At 45.2% G+C, this 24,771-nt stretch overlaps 1 protein-coding gene across 2 annotated transcripts in view; it reads right to left on the reverse strand.

Annotated features, from left to right (window-relative positions):
- RHBDF1 (rhomboid 5 homolog 1) overlaps positions 1-24,771 on the reverse strand; it is a 188,714-nt gene that overhangs the window by 70,841 nt on the left and 93,102 nt on the right. For both annotated transcript variants that reach the window (XM_088466712.1, XM_088466713.1), the window contains 5 exons: positions 22,930-23,143; positions 20,508-20,714; positions 12,948-13,070; positions 12,559-12,725; positions 10,130-10,381 (listed from right to left, as the gene is read on the reverse strand). In XM_088466712.1, the coding sequence (XP_088322838.1) occupies positions 10,130-10,381; positions 12,559-12,725; positions 12,948-13,070; positions 20,508-20,714; positions 22,930-23,143 (963 nt within the window). The remainder of the gene's footprint in view (positions 1-10,129; positions 10,382-12,558; positions 12,726-12,947; positions 13,071-20,507; positions 20,715-22,929; positions 23,144-24,771) is intronic.

Consider the following 24,771-nt stretch of genomic DNA (forward strand, 5'->3'; position numbering starts at 1 on the left):
AATGTGTTAACATGCTTCCGTATTTTGGACTTCTTATGTATTTTATTTATTTTTATTTATTAGCAGTTATTTATATAGCGCACACATATTCCGCAGCGCTTTACAGAGAATATTTGTCCATTCACATCAGTCCCTGCGCCAGTGGAGCTACAATCTATATTCCCTACCACATGCTCACACACATACACATTAGGGTTAATTTTTGTTGGGAGCCAATTAACCTACCAGTATATTTTTGGAGTGTGGGAGGAAACCCACACAAGCACAGGGAGAATATACAAACTCCACACAGTTAGGGCCGTAGTGCGAATCGAACTCATGACCTCAGTGCTATGAGGCAGTAATGCTAACCATTACACCGTCTGTGCTGCCCAACATGTATATACTAGCATTTTGGACACATCACTTGTCGAATTGCGAGCACGCAAAATGTTTCGAAAACGTGATCTGCATGGGTACTTGTAGCTGTTGTGCCATCATTAGATTGCATTAGCATTGTAACTTATTGGCTGCAGTAACACAAAGTGAAACGAAGAGGGATCTAATGGCCGTGCATGTGCATTACATCACCCTGGGACAGCTGGGTATCACAAAACTGTCCCAGCAACATCCGTATGAAGAATACTGGCAGAACTTGCCGCAGGTAAGTATGCAATAATGTACATTACTGATAGCATTATTAATGTTGTCATTAATACACCTCGCCCCAGGGGCGTTTCTAGAGAGGAGAGGGCCCGTGTGCAGTTTCCGTCACGGGCCCACCTCCTCTCGGTCTGGTGACCGACTGACATTATTTACAGCGCAGACACCGGTGCCGACGTGGGACTCCGGAGAGGTAAGTATAATATGAGTGCAGGGTGTGCGGTGCGGGCCCCCCTGGACCTAGGGGCTCGTGTGCCCCGTACACCCTGCACCTATTAGAAATATGCCCCTGCCTCGCTCTAAGTCCTTTATCCATCCTGCTATTCTCTTTCTGCAGCACTCATAATATACACCTGTCCAGGGCCGCCATCAGGGGGGACTGCCGGGTCTGGAGTCCCGGGCCCTGGCAACAAGGGGGGCCCGCATGCCCAGGGACGGACCTACCAACGATGCAGAAGGTGCCCCTTGGGTGTAATGGGGCCGCTGGTATTCAGCGCATAGTGGATCAATATCACTGAGGATCCGCACCGCAGCGCCAGGCAACTGTCACTGACAGTGACCGTACCTTGCTATAGTTCCTGGCGGCTGGCCCCTTCCCTGGATCAGCCACCTGACAAAGAGCAGCCTAGATCAGTTCAGCATATGCCTGAGCATAGCCCACTCCTTTCTCCAACAGCGCGCTCTGCTGCTCAAACAGACAGACTCCTCCCCTTTGCAACAGGCAGCAGTGAGGGTCCCACATCGCACTGACAGAGGTAGATAAGGAGGAGGGGGCACCACTGACAGACAGAAGGGGAGGGGGGTTTTACTGGCATACAGAGGTGAATGTATATGTGTGTGTATGTGTGTGTTGGGGGGGTGGGAGGGCACTGACAGACAGGTAAATGTGTGTGTGTGTTGGGGGGCTGGGAGGGCACTGACGGGCAGAGGGGAATGTGTGTGTGTGTGGGAGGGTCACTGACAGACAGAGAGGAATGTGGGGGGATTGCTGAGAGAGGGGAATGTTGGGGGGGCATTGCTAAGAGAGAGAAAGGGGGGGGATTGTGGATCAGATCACTGACACACAGGGGGGAATGTTGGAGGAAAGATTACTGAGACATGAATGTGTGTGTGTTTTGGGGGTGGGGGGATCACAGAGAGACAGGAGAATGTGCAGGGATTACTGACACATAGAGGGGAGTGTGAGGGTATTGCTGAAAGAGAAAGGGGGGAATGTGGAGGGGATCCTTGAGGATCACTGAGAGAGAGGGAAATGGGAGCGCTGAGAGAGAGAAATGTGGGGAGGATTATTGAGGCAAGGCACGTGTGACATCATTACATCATGCATACCCAGGGCCGGCCCGCCCGTTACACCGACTACGCACGTGCATAGGGCGCCAGCCTGCAGAGGGCGCTCAATCCCCAGCGCAGCCAAACTTAAAGGAACCCTCCTCCCGCCGCCACATTGACACCTTACCGCCCCGTCGTTCCCCCGCGCCACACGCTCTTCACCCCCCCCGCCGCTCCACGCTCCTTCCCCCCCCACCCGCGCCACACTTCTTCCCGTGGCTGCCGCAGGGAGTCTCCATTTGCCGGGCGCCCGCTGAGATTTTACCAGCGGGCGCTTGGCTCCCCACAGCGGCAGCCGGAGCTCACTCCTGAGCTCCGGCTAGGCTTCCCCCAAGGGCACTATGTGAGAGACGTCATGCGTCTCTCCCATAGTAACGAGGAGCGGTGGACGGCAGCGGACACAGGATCGGGGCTTCAGGTAAGCAAACTTTTTTTTTTTTGCTTGGCTCTATTACCACTACTACCACTACCACACTACTTCAGGGGCTACTGGGGGGACTTCTACAGGGGCTGCTGGGGGCACTATTACAGGGGCTACTGGGGGCACTATTGCAGGGGCTACTGGGGGCACTATTACAGGGGCTACTGGGGGGACTATTACAGGGGCTACTGGGGGCACTATTACGGGGCTACTGGAGGGCACTACTACAGGGGCTGCTGGGGGCACTATTACAGGGGCTGCTGGGGGCACTGCTACAGGGGCTGCTGGGGGCACAGCTACAGGGGCTGCTGGGGGCACTGCAACAGGGGCTGCTGGGGGCACTACTTAAGGGGCTGCTGGGCACACTATTACAGGGGTTCCTGGGGACAATACTTAAGGGGCTACTGGGGGCACTTCTACAGGGGCTGCTGGGGGTAAAAGAATCTGTGTATTGCATTATATAGTGTCCCAATATCCATTAATCACTGCAATCCATAATCAACCTTATCCAGTAGTATCCAGTTACCTGTTAGAGACACTCATAGAAAATAGTGTAGCAAAACTAAACAGTGTAACATTTTTACACAAATTTTATTAATAGATACTGTGCTTACAATTAGTACAATATTGCCACATTTGTTTAACCATCTGAATACATAATTCATATCATGAAATAAATAGAAGCATAATGATAATATAGATTAATATTAGTGCTCTATCATTGCTGTGTCCCCTATTAATACGAGCCCTAAATTCACAAAATCTAATGTTTGTTATTTGCTCATGTCTATATCGGCCAGCAATACACTATATGGGGAGAACAAATTAATAAATATATGATAATTCAAAATTCCCCAACCACGCTATTCCGTGTATCAAAATACTGCTGGCCGTTTTAAGAGTTATAGCTGTAAACCCTATTAATATGAGCGCTGCATTGACAGTGTCTTATGTTCACTATTTGCTCGTACTTATGTCATCCAGCAATAAACTGTATGGGGAAAACAAATAGACATATAAATATTCAAAACCCCGGGCCCCGCTATCCTGTTGGCCGTTATGAGAGCTATGTCTTTTATTTTAGTACGAGCCCCACATCACCGCATCAAATAATAATCAATAGCTGGTGTTAGATTCATCCCGCACCACGCTGTATGAGAAGGACATTGGGGTAGACACACGACAATTAGTGGATAGATATGCAACAAATCAAGGCTTCAACCACGCTGTCTTGCGTGTAAGGTACTGTTTGACAGGTATAGGAGCTATATCCTTAATTTAATACAGGCCCTATATCACAGCTTCAGATATGTATTATTCGTTGGTATCACACTCCCCCAGCTTCACATTGTATAAGGAGGAAATTGGAGTGGACATACAACAATTAAAATCTCCGGACACGCTAACCCGCGTGTGCGGTACTCCTAACATACGTTTCGCTAAAGCTTCATCTATTAACCTGTTGATAATACATTAACCATCTTTGTATTATAGATATCTAACTTCACAGTAATGTGACACATTATGGAATATTTGAATTTAGTTACCATGTTAAATGGAACCAATGTACTTTAGGAGTGTCTGAGCTACAAACATCAATGGAATGATTGGACAACATTGATATAGATTGTGAGTGGACATCACATTTTATTTTTATGTTAGGCTTGTCTTACACTAAAAGCACTTTAACACGATTTTGCACATTATATTTCGCTAATATTTTAACGGATTGATTAAAAGTTCATTTTTAGATTTTTCTTCTTTTTTCTTGGTTTACCAGTAATGATATTTCCATAACAGGATGCTTCTATATTAAATAGCCCATGAGTGCCCCTTTTTGGAACACTTTTTCTTTTTGTAATATACTGTGTGATGTAGTTTGAATTGGGAATACTATTTTGTGACCATGCCCCTTTCTTTTTAGCATGCCTCACAACCATCCCTATTTTGGTGACAAAGTGTTTGAGATGGGGGGGTAAATGGTGAATAGATGACATATGCATGCATGCGGCATCTATTCACTGGAGAAAGGGACTGGGAGCATGCCCAGCAGCTCCAAGAGCACTGGGCATGTACCCAGCGTGATTGGCGCTCCTGATTATGGCTTTTCCCATGAGACCACACACATTTCCTTTGTCGGGAGCACGCACCTTCAGAGTGTGCAAATTCAGCCAGGGGGCGCCAAAATGTATCTTCGCTTACCAAAAATATTAGGCTCGGGCCGGCCCTGTGCATACCGCACCACTGACAGAGGATCCGGCCGCAGCATGAAGAGGAGCAGCCAGAATACACAGGAGAAGGTAAATGTCTGTGGGTTGTAGGGGACAAAAGGAGTGTTGGCTGGGGAGACACTACGGGCCGGAGTTGCAGAAACATGCAGAAACATTGACTATTTTGTCAATCCCGGGCCCACTGTTTCTGATTGCAGCCCTGCTCCTGTCCCCTAACATTTTTTCTCCTGAGAGCATCACACCTTTATTATATTTCTCTACGCTCTCTCCCCTCATAACTATCTCTCCCCAATTTCCTTTACCTCTCTTTCTCTCCCATTTCTAGTATATTGTGCTCTTTGTGCTATCCTCATTTTTAGCATTGCACCTGTATTTCCTTTCCCCCAAAACCTGTTCCCATATACTGATCTTCTGGCACTCTATGTTTTCCTAGTTTTTATTATGTACGGCTCACTGTCAGCTCATGCTGACATATAGAATCAGCTCTCAGTGCATGCGAGCACCTCAGCCATTCATACAATTTCTGGCTTTCTGTAAATGATGGCCACTTCATGCCTACACGGCGAATCTGCTCCCAATTCTTGCAAGTACTGTACTTCAGCCTCTAATACCAGGAACTTTTCTTTTTTTCTATAGTGCACTCTCTCATCTGTTAAAAGTAACATTTGGCCTCCTGCAATGCTGCACATACCAGGAGCCATCTACCTTTACTGTACCTACAGACACCAGAATCGCCTTTCTACTTTCACACTAGTACTGTCCCTTCTGCTCTCCCATCGGCCGTTCATCTAAGTACTGGAGCTATACTATTTCTATTTATCACAACAATATAAGTGGTAAATATCCAGACGTCTGGTGTCTGGATTTTATGGCAATTGGCATCAATATTAAATTCCACATAATTACTTAGTAAGGTGATACTGGTATTCCTTGTTGTATAGCCTGCACATAAGTATTTCTGTTATGATATATGTTTTTGCTTTTGAGGTATGCCTAAGGTATGGCAATCTCAGACAAGCACTGCAAACTTGTCAGAAATATAATTGCATTATATCCTGTCTAGGAGTATGGCACAAAGTGTAGACATTCAGAATGTCGACAGGAACGTTATGTCAACATGGACATACTGTTGACATTGCCACATTGTGAATGCCGACAGTTGGCATGTTGACATAGCATTTTTAGTGTATTTGATTCCTAACTCTAACTGCAACCTAATCATAATCAGTGAAGACGCATTTGAAGGTAAAAAGTCGCACGAAAAGATGCTTGGTGCATACCGAGGCGCAAGGTGCTCACGTGTTATTTTTATTGGGACTTATAGCGCACGGATGTAAGAAGTAGGTGGAAACATCTGTAGTTCACAGGCAAATCACGCTGGCCCTGCATCATGACAGATATCTATATATATTGCGGTACAGCATCCTGTGTGTATAGGCGATCTGCCGACTGACCCGTATACAGATATCACAACTGGGCTGGTGAATTTAAATTTGCCACCACAGTTGAGATGTCGGGGCAGACATATTGTGCGGCCAGTTGGTAAAAGTGTACGCTTACCAAAATCAGCTGCTCGGTCTGTGGGTCCATCGGCGAAGTATGTACCCATCCTAAGAGATACAACAAATTGTGTATTGTGGTATTGAAGCCTTGGAGCTAGATTGCAATGTTTGTATTAAAATCAATGTTCTTTTTGCTAAAGACACCTCCTGCGGCTTTTGCATAATTTTGCACAGCCACTTCATACATAGATGCAGATTCTGTGCCTTTAGCATCCACCTCTCATTCAGCCACTAGGGCTGGGTACACACCTGAATATGTATCTGTCCAATCTGTCTGGCTGAAACGAAAATCTGGTAATGTATGGGAGCAAATTACAATCAACCATTTGCTCCCAAACACCAGAAAATGGACAAAAATTATTGTTTGGCTAAATTGGTTAAAGCAAGCTGATTTAACGACCAATGTCTATTTTTCAGTATTTGGGAGCAAATGGATGATTGTCATTTGTTCCCATACATGTGTACCCAGCATAATGTCAGCTAGAAGTACAAAATACAGAAATAGGGGATGCAGTCAGCATGTCGACGGTCACAATATTGACATCCATAACAGTTGACATCCATTGACAGTTGACAGTTATGTTGACATTGTTGAGAAGTCGACAGCTAACATATTGACACCTGCAAAATGTTGACATGTTCACAATGACGACATTGTAAATGTAGACAAGTAAAATTCAGACACTTTGCGAAATGCTGACATTGGGTTTAGGGACATACTCACTATGTGGCTAATTTAGCAAAACTATGACTAATGCTGCAACCACCAGAACATTAGCCTCAGGGTTAGTGTTCGGCGTAGGGTACGTACAGTCGCTTTGCCGCATCAGAAATTATTGATATGATTAATGTCGACATTCTAACCATCAACAAAATATATCAGAACCCGGTAATATCACTTATGATTGCAGAAAAAGGACCTCTGGGCTGCTTTTAATTTTATGGCACAATTTTATATTTGTATCGTATAATTATATAATTTTCTATATGATTGAAATCTTGCATATTTCTGTATAATGCTTATCTAGTTTTCCATAAAGAACACACCTACTGTACCATGTCCTCTCACACGTATCCTTTCCCCAACCAAAGATTTACGTTTCAACTAGGAGAAAATAGCTCTAGTGGTACATTTCATATTCTTTCCAGATGATACGTGACACCCCCACCTCCCAACACAACTGTAAACGGCTTACAATCATATTGCCAGCTGTATGCAAATAATTTATGTCAGTTACTTAAGAGCCTGATTTAGATTTGGGAATAGAGTAAGAATGAGCAAATAAGTGTGCATCTTGGTAAAACCATGTTGTACTGTAGGTGGGGCAGATGTAAAATGTGCATAGAGATTTAGATTTGGGACGGGTGTGTCCAACTCCAAACTGATATCTAAATTGCAGAGTTAAAATAAAGCTGTCCAGCATTTGTGGGCTACATGCAAAAGCAGCCAGTATTTACCCCCCATGCAAAAAAAAATTATGTATTTGCACCTCTTGCATTGCAACATGGTTTGTCCTGGTATTTAAGGCCTGATTCAGAAGGGGACGTTAATGTGATCGCAATTGCGATTGGAATGCAGCTGCGAAAACATGCTAATACATGCCAAAGCTCAGCCAGCATAAAGTAGCCCACTGCTGCTTTCTCATATCCATCGCACATCGGTCAGTCATGCAGCAGTTACAACAAGTCTGACCAGTTGCAAACACTGGAAAAAATACTTTTAGCAAGAGCTAAAAGGAAAAAGTAAATTCCTTTGTTGGGGAGCACTCATTAAAGAAAAAGATTTTTATAATGAAAATAAAAATAAGTATGGGTTTGAATTCCTCTGTGTCCGTAATCGCAGTGCAATCGCTGCTGAATCAGGCCCTAAGTACAAAACCATAATTTGCATACATCCATAAGCCTACTTACCCTGACTATTGTCTACTGAGTCACCAGATGAGATGGATGCTAATCTCTGTATAAGAACAAAGACAAATTTCCACTTCTATAATGTAACATGGGCAGGGTAAACGTGTAGGGTCCCACTGACACTTATGTGAGTGGGAACATCAGAAGAAAATCTGCATATATATCTTTATATTAATTTCAATACTAAGTTGTATTCAGGTTGTATGAATGTTATTAGAAAAATTCACATAGTTATCAATATAATGTTTTGTAATGAATTTCCTATGCTTTGGTTAGTGATTCTAGCTCTTCTGCTTTACACTATGAATTTGGTTAAATACTAAACATTCTCCATGGACAGCAGAACAAGTATGAAGTATAATAAAAATTACATAATTATTATAAGCGCCGGAAATTACACACATTAATTAATGTACAAATACATTTATGGAATATAGACATAATAAATATAGGGAATCTCTGATGAGAGTGCGGAAACTCCATGAGTTTTCCCCGTAGTCAGCTCAAGCACTAATAAACTTAAATCAACCTAAAGCTTCCAGTCTTAGGCTCGGTACACACTAGAACGATATCGGCACGATTTGTGAAATTGGAACAACAAATACTGTATATCGTGTAGTGTGTATGCACAATTGCGTACTCCCGCATGTCTTATATGACATCCTCTGGTTGGCCGTGCTGTACAATCAATCAGGAGATGTCGTGAACGATGTGGTGCACATCGTGTAGTGTGTACGGCCAACCGAACGACCAGGCGATATGTAGTTCTGATTTGGCCTCTGAGAACGTCACCTCTTGCCTCTCCCAGCCAGTAATAGATATTTTATCTAATGTGTATGGAAGTAACGATAAATCGTATGCGATCTAACAACACATTGAATCCGTCACTTGAAGGATTGTACAGTGTGTACACTCAATATAATTTGTTCTGAGCTTAAGGGAAATTGGGTCAACCATTGTGCCAATTGCCCACTGTGCTGATATGTACCCAACCTTACACCTGACAACCAGCAGCCATAAGATCCAAGTTACACTAGGTCCATAAGCAAAGCAGTGTAGAGCTAGATCATGTTAACATCTTAACTTCAAATAGGATTTCCTGCATTGATTGAACATAGTATTTATGCTGAATATAAAGATAAGATGGCAGGACCAGCTGTTCCTGTTCACCTAAATGAACCTTTACACTGTTACTTGGCAACTGTGGTACATTTACCATATTTACAAAGCTTCAATCTGTTGCAACTACCATTGATATAAGGATATATAACATATTTTATTATTCCTCTAGTGCTGCCCAGAGAATTTAAAGTGTATTTAAAACAAAACAGAAATACAAATTAATACCAATGGACACACTGTGGGTCATGTAGTCAAAAGGTCGACATTGTCAGAATGTCGACAGTATGGTTATGTTGTGGACGGAGTTAGGTTACAGGAGGTTAGGTTTAGGCTGCTTGGTGGAAGGGGAGGGGGTGTAAGACCTAGGCACTAGTGGGAGGGTTAGGGAATAGGGGTGAAATACTCACCCGAACACCGGAGGGTCGGAGGGCTGAACCAGAAGTCACAGTCACATGACTGCCAGGACCCGTAAGTTGCTGCTGGAGCCACTGCAACCAGTAAGTCACCAATGTGCCACCAGGGACAATATGTTGAAATTCTAACATGTCAACATTTCATCACTGGCTACATGATGAATGTCGACATGGTCAACATCAACATAATGACCATGTCGACATATCATACCCAACCCAGGGAATTTATGTACTGTATTATGTATATGCTGAGTGGAGACCAAAATATGGCATTGTAATTGTGTAGACAAAAGCTACACAGAAAAATTATACAGAAACCTGATATATGCCCTTTTACTACAATAATGGTGACTTTTTAAATAATTGTCAAGTAATTTTATCTAAAAAAAAAGAGTATATACAAACCAGGTACTTTCTCAGAAATGTTTCTGTAGAGTTGTATTAGTACACTGACTTGTAGGCAGTTGATCATTTTGTTACCTTTTAAGCTGCGCTTACCGGTGATCATCCATATCTTCGATTTGCCTTTTCACATAGCTGTCTATTCTCTTTCGATACGTTCTGTTTGTTAATCTTCCAACCATTCCAAGACCATACGGCCTTTTTTCCTTTGCAAAGAGTTTCTTCACTGGGATAGTTATACGCTGCCCTCGCTTCTGGGGATTGATACTGACCACTTCCTGGCACAGCCTGACCTTTGGCTGTATGAGATGTCCTTCTTTTGTCTTACGCCACCCTCTTTCCAGTGGTCTAGAAGCACATAAATTATAATTTTTTTATATTTAAAAAGAAGAAGACTTTTATTTTCGGTGACGATTTTTAAGTAAACATGTCATTTTATATTTTTGCCAATTGATATTTGCCCCTGAAATTAATGCAATCCTTACAAGCCTTACCATATCCTATTATCCCATTTCTGTAGTTACTAGTATCTGCCATATTACCTGCTTGGTTATATGTGCTGGCTAAAGTTGACACTGAAAGAGGTCTAACAGAGATTTCATATGTAGCTATTTTGTACAGGTGATTTCACCTCCACAGCGACGGATGATTTATCGGTCTGAGAGTGAGGTTCATACAGAAAGCTGAGGAATGCACGGTTCTAACATGCTATGTGCAACACCTTCACTTGTCCTCTGTAGAGGTTTGATACATCTCTGTGAGGGAGACTTCAATGTTTTAGTAGTTGGTGATGTTTCCAGGAAAGCAGGCTGAGCTAGCTATTCCTCCCTTATTTGTGGAATACATCTCTTAACATCTCTAAATGAGTAAAATAACAATATGTATTGAGAAACAGGCATACTTTCTAAAAGTAAACTTAATGTATATTACTAATTTTGAGTGATTGCATGTTCTTTGCCAGTTGTCATGTCTTTTAGTTTACTGAACAATCATTAACAGTGGATGGGAGACATAAATGTAAGTATGGAAGTACTATAATGGCACATTACTTTGAAAGGGGAACCCTTATATCCTGCAAAACAAACTCACAAACTCTGCCCAAATACTGCAAGCAACTTAGCACAGTGACTGGCAACTCAGCTGAGCCATATCCTGCAGCCCCCATCTTCTTCCATATTTATAAGTCCTTTTTGTCTGCTTTATGCTCTACTGGCTCCAGCTCTAATGCTCTGATTTATGCCCCACAAAGCTTCATGGCTGGCCCCAGCTTTTATTTAGTGAGAGCTGGGGCAGTGGGTGGAGATCGGCATGTCATGACACAGAGAACAGGACAGAACTTGATTCTATTCTGTGCCTGTAGCAGGAGCAGGGATACCCAGTCTGTTCCACCTGTCTTCCTCCTTCCTTTGCGGAAAAGTGCTGTGTGATTCCTGCTCACTTCAATAAAGCAAGGTCAGGTCAGCTCTGATGCCCACCAGTGTGCTGTAACGTTGTTGTATATTGCCCATTTACATGACAATAGACATTCAATGTCATTAGGCACATTATAAACAACAAAAAAACTAGTTGATACCTCACACACTTTGAAAAGATGACAGGAAATCTGGTCGCCGACAATCCACTAACTCAGATTTTTTTTATATAGTTTGTTAAACTGGGTACACACTAGACAACCTGTGTACCCGGCAAACGCAGATGTGACAGATGACATATCGTGCGGTCCGTTCACACCACACAATTTGGTGAACAACCGCACGATATTTTGTTCCCTCGCCGCATCCAAATGCATGGGTTTGTCAGTCACATCCTCACATTGATCAGCATGTACGGCAGATCTGCAACGGACGACACCATGGGAGCATGCATAGTGCGTAAACACTGGACAATTTGAACGATTTGTGGTTCCGAACCGTCGGAAAATGACAAATCATTTAAAAATCATCTATTGTGTACCCGGCTGTACACTTTTTATCTTACATTAGTGCTTACTAATGTGATAAAAAGATTGGTGTCTTCTTCTTTGATTAAATATATTGTGATCATTTATAACAGGTTGCCTGTCACTGCTGTATCAGCAAATGCTGTCTTGTGCTTTATACCATACACATGGGCAATTATTTCAGGTAGGATGTCAAGAGTGTTTGCCTATATGTGTGAGCCAAAACCATTAAGAAGTACATACTAGTAAATGTCTAATAACTATAGCGCCCCAACAAATGTCCACAGATTTATTGTTGTTTCATTTATTTTATCAGTCTTCATATATTAATCTGATTCTCAGGTGTAGGGTTCAATTATACCCTTATTTATGGAAATATGCTCTACAGGTAACTGTATAATTTTTTTTTTAAGATAACAGTAATAACACTGAATGGATTCATGGGCAATATCTCCAGTTTTTATAAATAGCCTCTAATATATATTGCAAACAGTTAAGTATTATATGTTATTATTAGATAATAGTAAATTATGTAAATTTATATCAACATTTACAATTCTATTTCCTTATTCAAGTAACCACCTACAGCATTAAATGACTTTTTTCCAGTTCGCTCTTGTCCAAAGCACTTCCTGTACGTTCCACGCCATCTTCTGTTATTGCCGTCTGATCAGCTTCTTTGATTGCAGCCTCCGATGGAGATTCAAACACTTCATCAGGATAACTCGACATATCTTCATGAAGGGCTCCTTCCTGATAATAAAGTTACTAAAGACTTTACTAAAAAAACATGTTATGATTTCATATGTATTTGTGATTATTACGGAACTGGAGCAAAACATATAGGTTGGTATAAAGTAAAAATGTAAGTACTGAACTTTACTTTAAAACAGCTGGGTTAAATGAATCTCAAAAGAAGATCAGTACTTTCAATTTTAGATAATAAATACTAAAATATAAACAAATTATGTTCACCCTTGCAAAAAATGATGTGTCCAATTCATCTGGAAAATCCATAGTATCTTCTTCTAGGAAACTAACGGGTGTGAAGCTCCGTCTTTGTACTCTTCGTAACGTACTTTCCCTTACTGAGCGCCCCTAAAATAAACATTTTGTCAAAATCAACAATTATTGTTCAGCATCACCTAGCCCATTTATTCTAATTTAAATGCAGAACAGATCAAATATGGAATTCCTGGTATGTCATATTAAGAAAGCTCTCTCTATGGATCTTAGGGCCTGATTCAGAGCCGGACGCTATTTGCGCTCGCTCGTTCAGAAAAAGGGGCCGGCTATTTAAATTGATCGCTCGCTCTTTGCGGTCTGTTGACGCCTCTATGTGTGAGTGAGCGAATGAAACATGCGCTCGCTATTTTGTAAAGACGCCCCCCGGCCGCTCGCATCCTACGTCATCTCCGCTATTTATTAGATTAATCGAGTACATCGAAAGGCGTCTGAACTGCTCGCAGTGCTTGTGGTAGGATTTTCCTACCGCAATCATGTGAACAGTTATGGCTAAGAAACAACCAAGTGACGTGGTCAATGACGCTGCTTTGTTAATTATGCACACCCTTAAAACGCCCGTTTTGACCGTTTGGCACGCCTGCGTTCGGATCTCCACTCCCCGTTTTCAAGCAACTTCCCCTGTTACCACCCACAAACGCCTCATCCTGTCACTCAAATTAGCAGGCACTCGCTATTTTGCGAGCGCTCGATTTCCGACCGCACTGACTGGTTGGCGCATGCGCATTACGACCCATACGCATGCGCAGATGTGCGAACATCGCTCGGAGCGAACGAGCGGCCGCTTACGAGCGGCTCTGAATCAGGCTCTTAGTGTGTTAGAAATATGACATTAACTACTGTTATCTTATACTCAAAATAGAGTGCATTTAGTGAAATAATAATTTCCTGGAAGGCTGCTGCTGATAAAAGAGAGAAAACCATAGCCAGGAGTATTGTGTAGACATTCCACTGAAACCCATCTCAAAGCAGCTCTTTGCAGCATGTTTCAGGATTTATCAGAGTAAAAGATCATTAAATGGGAGCCCATACTGTTCCCACAGTGGGGCAAATATACCATTGAGAATATATTATTATTTCAGAATTATGAGTGTTTTGGTTTGTTATATGGCCTAAAGATTAGTATTGAGAGTGGTAGGCAGTGCAGTTAAGGAAACAGGGTCTGTGATATATTTTGGATTAAAGGACTATTATTGAAAGCTTCAGTCTCGTGAGTGCCTCCGTTTGTGGACTTGTGTATGTATATATATATATATATATATATATATATATATATATATATACATATATATATATATATAATATGAGATATGGTAAGAACTTACCCTTGTTATCTCTATTTCTACGAAGTCCATAGGGTTCCACAGGATACCATGGGGTATAGGTGATGACGTCAGGCATCGGGCACCATAGAATTAAGTTTCAGCCTCCCAGGATGCACTAGGGTCCCCCTCCTATACCCCGCCCCCGAGCCAAGGCATCTCAGTTAGGTACCAAGCCATAGGCCGGAGGAGGAGAAGGAAGAGAGAGCTGAAAGATCTGGACACACAAGAATCACATTCTCACCAGAGGGAGACGGAAAAACCGGTGACCAGAGTAAAGCCCATCTGCAGCACAGGTGCGACAGGGCGGGAGTCCTGTGGAACCCTATGGACTTCGTAGAATTAGAGATAACAACGGTAAGTTCTTACCATATCTCATATTTTCTACTTCAGGGTCCATAGGGTATCCACAGGATACCTTGGGGATGTCCCAAAGCAGTATCCTTTAAGGGTGGGGACGCTCCTGTGCTGAAAGGAGAATCCGCCGCCCGAAGGAAGCCTTCATGAAGATAAGCTTCAGAAATAGCCATACGGATCCAGGCTGCCAAAGTTTGTTTTGAAGCAGGCCAACCCTTTTTACGGAAGCCATAGAGGACAAACAAGGCGTCCGACTTCCTAAACGAAGAAGTGCGGTCAACATAAGTCCTTAAGGCCCGCACAACATCCAAAGAGGCCTCACCCACGGAAAGACCCGGTGAGTTAAAGGCCGGAACAACGATTTCCTCGTTAACATGAAACTGGGAAACAACTTTGGAAAGAAACTCGGGCCGAGTGCGGAGCACTGCCCTGTTCCCATGAAAAATCAAGAAAGGGGGTCTACAAGAGAGAGCCCCTAAATCAGAAACACGTCTGGCCGAAGCTATGGCCAGGAGGAAAACAGTCTTAGCTGTAAGCCATTTAAGATCCACTGAGCCCAGCGGTTCAAACGGCGGTCCTTGGAGAGCTCTCAGGACCACAGCCAAGTCCCAAGGCGCAATGGGTGGAACAAAAGGCGGCAGAATTCGCAGAATGCCCTGCATAAAGGTTCGTACATCAGGGATTGTAGCAATCCTATGGTGAAACCAGACAGACAGGGCAGAAACCTGTACCTTCAAAGAAGCAAGGCGAAGCCCGTGGTCTAGTCCCGCTTGAAGGAAGGAGAGTACACGAGACAGACGAAACTCCCACGGTGCATAACCTCTCGGTCGACACCACTGGAAGAACGTATGCCACACGCGATGGTATATTCTCGCGAAAGACGGTTTCCTAGCTCTTAGCATGGTTCATACCACAGAGCTGGAAAACCCCCTGGACCTTAACATGGCCGTCTCAACAGCCACGCCGTCAAAGACAGCCGAGTCAGGTCCGGGTGAAGACAAGGACCCTGTGACAGAAGGTCCGGTCAAAGCGGTAAGCGCAGAGGACTGTCCACGGACAGACCCTGAAGGTCTGAGAACCAGTGCCGTCTGGGCCATGCGGGAGCTATCAACAGGAGCGTCCCTCCTTCCTGTTTGAATTTCCGGATTACCCGTGGAAGAAGGGAAACTGGAGAAAAGAGGTAAGCAAACCGGAACGTCCACCGGACGGACAGAGCATCCACCAGAGACGCCTCTTCGTCTCTTGTGCGAGACCCGTACACCGGCAACTTGTTGTTATGCCGGGACGCCATGAGGTCGATCTCTGGAAGACCCCACCTGTCCACCAGCAGTTGAAAAACGTCCGGGTGCAGGGACCATTCCCCTGGATGAACGTCCTGGCGACTGAGAAAGTCCGCCTCCCAGTTTAGCACTCCTGGGATGAAGACAGCTGATATGGGCGGAAGATTGCGCTCCGCCCATACCAGGATCCGAGACACCTCTACGAGAGCCGCCCGACTTCGGGTTCCTCCTTGCCGGTTTATGTAGGCCACGGTGGTAGCGTTGTCCGACTGGACCTGCACTGGGTGACCTTGGAGAACCCGATGTGCCTGCTGGAGAGCATTGAAAACCGCTCGGAGTTCCAAGATGTTTATTGGAAGCTCTGCTTCTGCCGGAGTCCACCTGCCCTGGAACAAGTGTGGACCCGAGACCGCTCCCCAGCCCCGAAGACTGGCGTCCGTTGTTAACCGGACCCAATTCGCCACCCAGAACGGACGACCCCTGTTGAGATGGGTCGTCTGCAACCACCAGGCGAGAGACAGGCGAACCTCCGGAGTGAGCACCAACGTCTGGGACTTCAGACTCTGAGGCAGTCCATTCCATCTGGACAGGATCAGGTGCTGCAGAGGTCTGGAGTGAAACTGGGCATATTCCACCATGTCGAATACCGACACTATGGAGCCCAGTAACCTCATCGCCGAGTGCAGAGACACCCGGCGGCTCTGCAGACAACTGCGCACCCTCGACTGTAAGGCAGAGATCTTTTCCCCCGTTACAAAGATCCTTTGCTGTCCCGAGTCCAATAAGGCTCCGAGATGCAGAATCCGCTGAGACGGGATCAGGGTGGACTTCTGCCAGTTTATCAACCAGCCGTGCCGTTGCAGTAGCGCAATGGTCAGGTCCAAGTGGCGCAGAAGGAACTCCGGAGATCCTGCCCCTAAGAGAAGGTCGTCCAAGTACGGCAACATGCGGACTCCCTGCAGCCGCAGGGAAGCCGCCATGACCGCCATCACCTTGTTGAAAACACGTGGTGCTGTCGCCAGGCCAAAAGGTAACGCCCGGAACTGAAAGTGTTCGCTGTGGATTGCAAACCTGTGGAACTGCTAATGGCGCAAAAGAATAGGGACATGCAGGTAAGCGTCCTGTATGTCCAATGACACCATGTAGTCCCCAGGTTCCAGTGCCAGAATGATGGACCGAAGGGTCTCCATCCGAAACTTCGGCACCCGCAAAGACTTGTTGAGAGCTTTGAGGTTGAGAATCGGACGAAACGACCCATTGGGTTTCTGCACCAAAAAGAGATTGGAATAGAAACCCTGGCCCCTCTGGGAGAATGGAACAGGCACTATAACACCAGGCTGGAGCATAGTGTGCAAGACCTTACACAGCTCCGTGGCTTTGTTCCGGTCTGATGGTAGACCCGTGGTGAAGAATCGAGCCGGGGGTCTGTGCCGGAAGGAGAGGGCATACCCGTGCGAGACCACCTCGAGAACCCAAGTGTCCGTTGTGGTGACCGACCAACACCGGGCGAACTGCAGCAGGCGGCCTCCCACTTTGGGATCCCCCAAAGGGAGGCCCGGACCGTCAGGCCGCAGGCTTGTCATCTGGCTTAGGGGCCGGACGTCTGGTACTCCAGACCTGCTTCCGGGGCTTGGCGATTTCTTGGGGCCAGCCTGTCGGGGAAAGGACTGTGCTTTAGGCCTACCCTGGGCCCTATAAGGCCAAAGGGATGACTTACCGGAACCGGAAGGAACTGCAGCAGACGGGAGACATGCCGATTTGGCTACCGCCAGCGTGGCTACAATTTTGTCCAGGTCTGGACCAAAGAGAACTTCTCCGTTAAAAGGCAACGCTTCCAAACCCTTTTTGGAATCCGCGTCCACCTTCCAAGATCGCAAACACAATGTGCGACGAGCAGCTACAGCTGCCGAAGAAATTCGAGACGCCAGGGTACTAATATCCAAGGCCGCGTCGTTGATATAAGTGGCCGAATCCCGGAGATTGCCGATCAACTCCATCTGCTCAGCCGAACAGTCGGCATCGAAGGATGCCTCCAACGTATCAGCCCAGCACTCCATAGCTCTGGCAACCCAGCAAATGGCCATAGCTGGCCGCGCTGCCCCCCCCCCCGCAAGGGAATAGACGGACTTCAGGCAGATCTCCACCTTGCGGTCCGTAGCATCCTTAAGGGAGGACATGGATGGCATGGGTAATGTGGCACTACGGACAAGGCGTGTCACATGAGAATCCACCTGTGGAGGGTACTCCCACTTGGCGAAATAATTGTCCGCAAACGGATACGCCACTGCTAAACGCCTTTGAGGCTGATATCGTTTGCCTGGCTGTTTCCACGCTTCCTCTAAATGGTCAACTAATTGCACCGAAAGAGGAAACACTGTGGTATCTCCTTTAACATCCTTGAAAAAGGCGTATTTGGACTTTGATACTGGAGGCTCCTCATCCTCAATAACTAAAGCAGTACGGACTGCACAAATAAGGCCAGGTATATACACTTTAGACTTAGCGTCCGACTCTTTAGGGCGGGAAGGTTCCTGGTCAGAAGATCCAGAATCTCCCCATCGTCGGACGTCCCGTTGTCATCCTCATAATGAGCAGACAGAAACGCCACCAGCCGCTTGTGAGGCCGCATCACAGACTCCCCTTGCAACACTTCTGACAACTGCTGTACAGAGCTTGTTAACGAATTAACCCACGCAGGCTCATGAGAGACCTGAGGAGGGGAAATAGGGAGACTGTGGGGTACCATCAATTGTCTTGGGAAATCCTGCATGGGTGACGACACCACTGACTGCTGGGACAAACCCATATGAGTGAAGGCAGGCTGCGGAGCTAACTGGCCACGAGGGTTGTAAGCGCTTTGGCAAAACAAGCCCAGGGCGGCTCCTGTACCGGAGCCGTGACCGTAATCGGTCGCGTCAACAAATAACACCGTCGACATAGTCCCACCGCACTACCGTCCCCCTCCGCTATAGGTACCTTGCATGTAGTACATAAAAGCTGGAGAGGAAAATCACTTTTAGACATAATGGTAAGTATGTGACCCCTCTCACTGATACTCGTTAGTATAGTGTGAGACCACCCTGCAAGCACCGCACCGCAAGGGCTTTAGCAGAAAGAACAGGGACAGTTAAATGCTGACAGATAGAAAATGAAAGTACAGGCAGCAGACGCTAGCATAGGTCACATACAATGCGAAGAAATCAATTCCTGCACTATCAGCGCTGATCCTCAACTACACAGACTCAGAGCCTGGTAGGACACAGCGCTGCATACACAGACCTTAATCCAACGGAGGAGAGGTATGCAGGGGGACCCAGGCCACGATGCCACCGTTCATCAGCGTCCAGCCGCGCTCACCATGCTTCTTCCAAAGATGGCCACCGAGGAGCAGAGAGGAGGCCGGCCTGGGGGAGGAGCGCTGACACAGGACCAGTCAGCTAGAGCAGAGAGGGCTGTGTGCAGCGGGGGAGGCGCCGGTTGTGAGACAGGGAAGGCGCGCTCCCCTGGCATGCATTTAACCCTTGGGATGCCGCAGCGCTACCACTCTGCCGCGGTCCTGCTGTCCCAGGGGGGTAGTGGAAGCGCAGGTTAAAACCTGGCTCCACGCTGCAGCCAGTCCCCAGGGAGCCCCCTGCCTGGGGACTCTTGACCATGTATCAGCGGGGACCCACCGCGGGACCCCGCTGCTTACCTGTTGTCCCCCTTGATTCCGGCCATGGTCCTAAACATCTGGGGTCACCGCTAGCTGTGACCCCAGATGCCTACCAGCATCCCCGGATCAGTACCGGCGTTCTGGTACCGGCGGGGGTGTAGGGAAGACAGCATGGACGTCAGGACTGACTGTCCATGCTGTACTTCCAGATGTGCAGCCACAGCTGCATTGAAGAAACTTCAGTGGCTCTTCATGGCCCCCCTCTAACAGGTGCATCCGACTCCGGCCGGGCACCAAACTAAACTGAGATGCCTTGGCTCGGGGGCGGGGTATAGAAGGGGTACCCTAGTGCATCCTGGGAGGCTGAAACTTAACTCTATGGTGCCCGATGCCTGACTTCATCACCTATACCCCAAGGTATCCTGTGGATACCCTATGGACCCTGAAGTAGAAATATATATATATATATATATACTGCATATACTACAATCATGTGTGCATGTGCCATTAGATATTAGTTTTGACCTGCTGACCCTCTTAGTTGCTGTGCAGAGCCAAGAATCACTGAAGGATCAAATGTAATGGTCGATGCATTTGATAAAATTATATAATGATTTCAAAGGAAATAAACTGCAAGGTTCATTTTATTAACAAACTTCTAAAGCACAAATTTAATCAGCTATTGAAAACCTAAAATATGTTACTGTGCAGCAACACAGTATTGTAAAGCAAATTCTGCAGTGTAGATGAAGTTATCATACACCAATATGTTGGAATAACATTTAAGCAATCAATACTATAGACTAGTACAGGGGAAATATACTGTGCACACGATTTAAGCATGTTAACTGTTACCAAGTGAAGATGAGCACAGTCCATCACAGGATATACAACAACTAACCTTTACGAGTGCTGCTGCTGCCCTAAAGCTCATTTTGGCTACAGACTCTTTTTTCCGTCTTCTGGGAAAGCGGTTGAATCCAGATCTGGAGCTAGTAAATGAGCAGAGAGAAGCTGCGCCAGGTGTAATTGGTGTATGTGGCATACTGTAGCCATCCGTCTCCTCCACCATTCGGAAAGCACGTCCTCTTGCCAATGGGTCTATAATCTACATAAATGGATATAAATATTATACGTTGTGTAATACATAAAACAAAGGTGTATAATTTGGTGCTGCAAGGTCAGTATATTTGTTCTTAATGCAAGTAAGAGGAACTGAGCTATCTGAAATGTTTTAAGAGAGTTCTGCATACAAAAGACCCAACAATTAATTTTTTTACAACTGCTGCGACTTCCCTAAAGTCAGCGAGCAGAGTTTCTACTGTACCTTCCTACTTCTACAGGTCATAAGATTTTTCTTTACTGTACACATTTGGAGCTAAACCTTTGGATGAAGTTATTTCCTTTATTATTAAGCCCATCATGGCAACATTTTGCTTATTTACTTGGTGCCAACTTTCCTGTATTTGTTGGGTGCATAAAAAAATCACTACACTGCTTTCTGGTTGACATATATAATAAAATATGTATAAAGAGTAGTATGGCACATCGTACATAGGGTTGGATAGGGGAACCCACTGGTCAGAATCACGACAGAAGCATTCCAATGGTCAAAATCCAGACCATAAACGTCCGGTCCTGCAGCCTAACCATAACCCTTCCCTCCCGCAGGATAACCCTATCCTCTGTCTAGTGCCTAACCATAAACATAACTCTAACCCTAATAATCAGTATCTGTCGGATTGTGACCGTTAGGATGCCTCTGTCGGTATAGTGACCACCAGCATCCTGATGGTTGGGATTGTGAAACCATCCCCCGTACATACAGATGTGTCCACCCTTGTCTTTGCTACAATCTCGTCAAACAGCCCCTCTTGATGCACCTGGTCCCGTGAGACTCTGCTTGCATCAAGTCGAAATGTGATGTGACTAAGATGCACCAGGAGACTGTGCTTGTTAATTTAATATGTGACACTTGTATATCTGTGTGCGACTCAGTCTTTCAAACCACATGCTAAGTACGACTCAATGGCTGCAGCATTTTTCCACTCCAAGTTCCATTTACAGTCTCATTCGCACACAGACATACAAGTGTCACATATGAAATTAATCAGCACAGACATAGACGCTTTTTCGGTAAAAAAAGAAGCCCGATGCTAGCAGAGTCTCACGGGACCTGATGGCTCGCTCATGCCAGGCATATATAGAGCTGCATGGCGTATTGAGGCTAAGGGATCTATTCATCAAGCAGCGAAAAGTGTGGAGAAGTGGACCAGTGGAGAAGTTGCCCATAGCAACCAATCAGCTCCTACCTATTATTCTATGGAATCAGTATGAAATCCCGATTTCGGCAGGGGATTTAGATAAGTATCAGTAACCCTACCACCCCCCTAACCCTCCCTTAGGAGTGCCTAACCCTAATCTCCCCGCTAGTGCCTAACCCCCCCCCCCCTAAGTGCCTAAACCTAACCACCCCTTCCCCGCAGCCTAAGCCTAAGTTCCCCGGGGGGGGGGGTGCCTAACCCTAACATCCCCCCAGGGGTGCCTAACCCTAACCCCGCCTTCCCGTAGACTAACCCTAACCCTCCCGGGTGGGTGCCTAACCCTGGGTCCCCCCCGGGAGCCACTAACCTAACCCTCCCCCCCCACGTGTGTCGGGCGTCGGGCTCCCGGCATAGGTATAATTACAGGCGTCGGGATTTCGACGCCTGTCATTAGTACCCTGGTGGGATTTGACAGTCGGGAAGCCGGCGGTCGGCATTTCGACCGTCGGCTTCCTGACTGCATCCCTGTTTTATAGACTGTACTTGATAAATGCTACTTCAAAGCTGATTGGTTGCTATGGGCAACTTCTCCACTGGTTCACTTCTTCACACTTTTCACTGCTTGATAAATAGACCCTTAAATGAGAAAGGACACATTCTGTATACTGTTTGGTGTATATTACACTAATTTTGTCCATCTAGATCAGGGGTTCCCGACCACGGTCCTCAAGGCACACTAACAGTCCAAGTTTTAGGGATAGCCATACTTGAGCACAAGTGACTTAATTAGTGCCTCAGTTATTTTGATTTAACCATCTGTGCACAATCATGGATATCACTAAAACCAGGACTGTTAGTGTGCCGTGAGGACCGAGGTTGGGAATCACTGATCTAGATTATAAGAAGTCTGAATTACCAAACATAACTATTCTAAGTTAATAATTTACAATGGTAAAACCTAAAACATAGGAGCATTTTAATCCTCCCATATTTGAAGTACTTTGTAAAATGTGAGCAGACAGTAATAGCAGCTTTCATGGCATGCTGGTAACACAATACCTTTTGCATGTTAAACTGCGCTGGTCCCACATAAAGAGGTGGCGGTGTTTCCGTACTTGTCAGCGATATATTGTCTTGGCTTGGGAGGTCCATTTCCCTTATAACTTGTGGTTTTAACTTTCCATATCTCTGGCTGCAATGTCTAAGGCTTTTCCTTTGCCACTTATGAGTGGAATCACTGTCTTTACTTACTCCAAACCAGTCAGCAGTGCCCCTGCAACACAGAATGTATCCGTTATGGCAAACAGGACCATTAGTATGAGCTAAACAAACTATGACCACACTTTTACCTTTTCCAAGTATGGGTTTATTCAACAATACATGGACTAGCTATAGGGGGATATTTTAAAGTACATACAGCTCCTAAGCATACCACCCATGTAATCAACTATTTCTTGTAATGTACAATACAGCTATTATAGAGAATGAGTCTTACTAAAACAGGTGTAAACACATTGATAAGGTTCTCAGATCATGGCCTTCCTATTCATTTTATACCCCCAGTGTTGCCCAGCGCCTCCTTCCCCCCTGACTTATGCTATAATTGATGTCATAAAGCTGACTGAACATACTCATAGCAGTCAGATCCTGGATCATGTGACCTCATTGCACAATGCAGGGTGGTAATTCACCACTTCCTATCAGATGTGTATGAGGAGAGGGTACAGGGCAATCTGCACAACACAGTGTCCCTTCTTCCTCTGTGTAAAATGACTGGACTGCAGATAAGTAATAATCTTTACGCAATAATACAATTCTATTTATTTAATTGAATGATCCAATTAGTGAATTATATTTATTAGTGGTTACTAACTTAGTAGTGGGGGGCTAAGTGTGTATTTCTGAGAGGAATTTTGGAACACGCGTGGATTTTGAGGGCATGTGGGGCATTTTGGGATTAGCTGTGGAAATGTTTTGTTCTGAGAGGAATGTGGAGGCAATTTTTGTCAAGGTGTCTAAATGGGAAGTGGGGGCAATTTTTTTCAAGTAGGTGTATGAGAGCAAGTGCAAGATTTTAGTGGGAGCTCTGAGTGGCATTTGTGGGGGGCTTTTTGAAATGGTTGTTTGTTTATTACTGAGAATAAAGGTAATGAGCTGTTCTCTAATGACAGTAGAGAGCCACACCTGCAACCCTTGAAATGGTTGATCATCACTGTTTTATGGTAACCATCAATATGCAAAAGGTGACATTAACTGAATTATGTTGAGGCAGTTTTCCTAGTTAGGGGTCTATTTACTAAGCAGTGTTAGGAGAAGTGAAAAGTGAAGAGTGAAAAGTGATAAGGTGTCAGCCAATCAGCTCCTAACTGCCATCTCACAGGCTGTGTTTGAAAAATGGCAGTTGGGAGCTGATTGGCTGGCACCTTATCACTTTTTACTCTTCACTTTTCACTTCTCCTAACACTGCTTAATAAATAGACCCCTTAGTCTTTGTTTCCCAGCCTGTCAATTATTTGGCTGATGCTAGTAAATTCATGTACTAGTCACATGTATTCTAAAATTTACTACAAAATTTTATAGCCTCTAATGCCAAAAACATGTAGCTAGCATCCGGCGGATTATTCATGATCATTTTAGGTCCTATGCAATGATCTCCATCAGTGTTTTAATTATGCCAACAGTGCAAATCCAATCAGAACACTGGTAAGGTGGGTAGAGCAGAGTGGGGTGTCAACATCGCTTAGAGCTCTCCCACTGCATTAGAGAGGTGACATGCAGTATACATCATTGCACTCTATAGTCATGCTTGCCATTGTGGGTGTATAACATGCTGAGTTTTGGGACAGCATAATATAATGAACATTGGGCTACAGAAAATGATGGCTATAGCAAACAAAGATA

The sequence above is a fragment of the Taudactylus pleione genome, unplaced genomic scaffold (genome assembly GCF_031769625.1).
Source record: "Taudactylus pleione unplaced genomic scaffold, aTauple2 ptg000066l, whole genome shotgun sequence".
Classification (NCBI taxonomy): domain Eukaryota; kingdom Metazoa; phylum Chordata; class Amphibia; order Anura; family Myobatrachidae; genus Taudactylus; species Taudactylus pleione.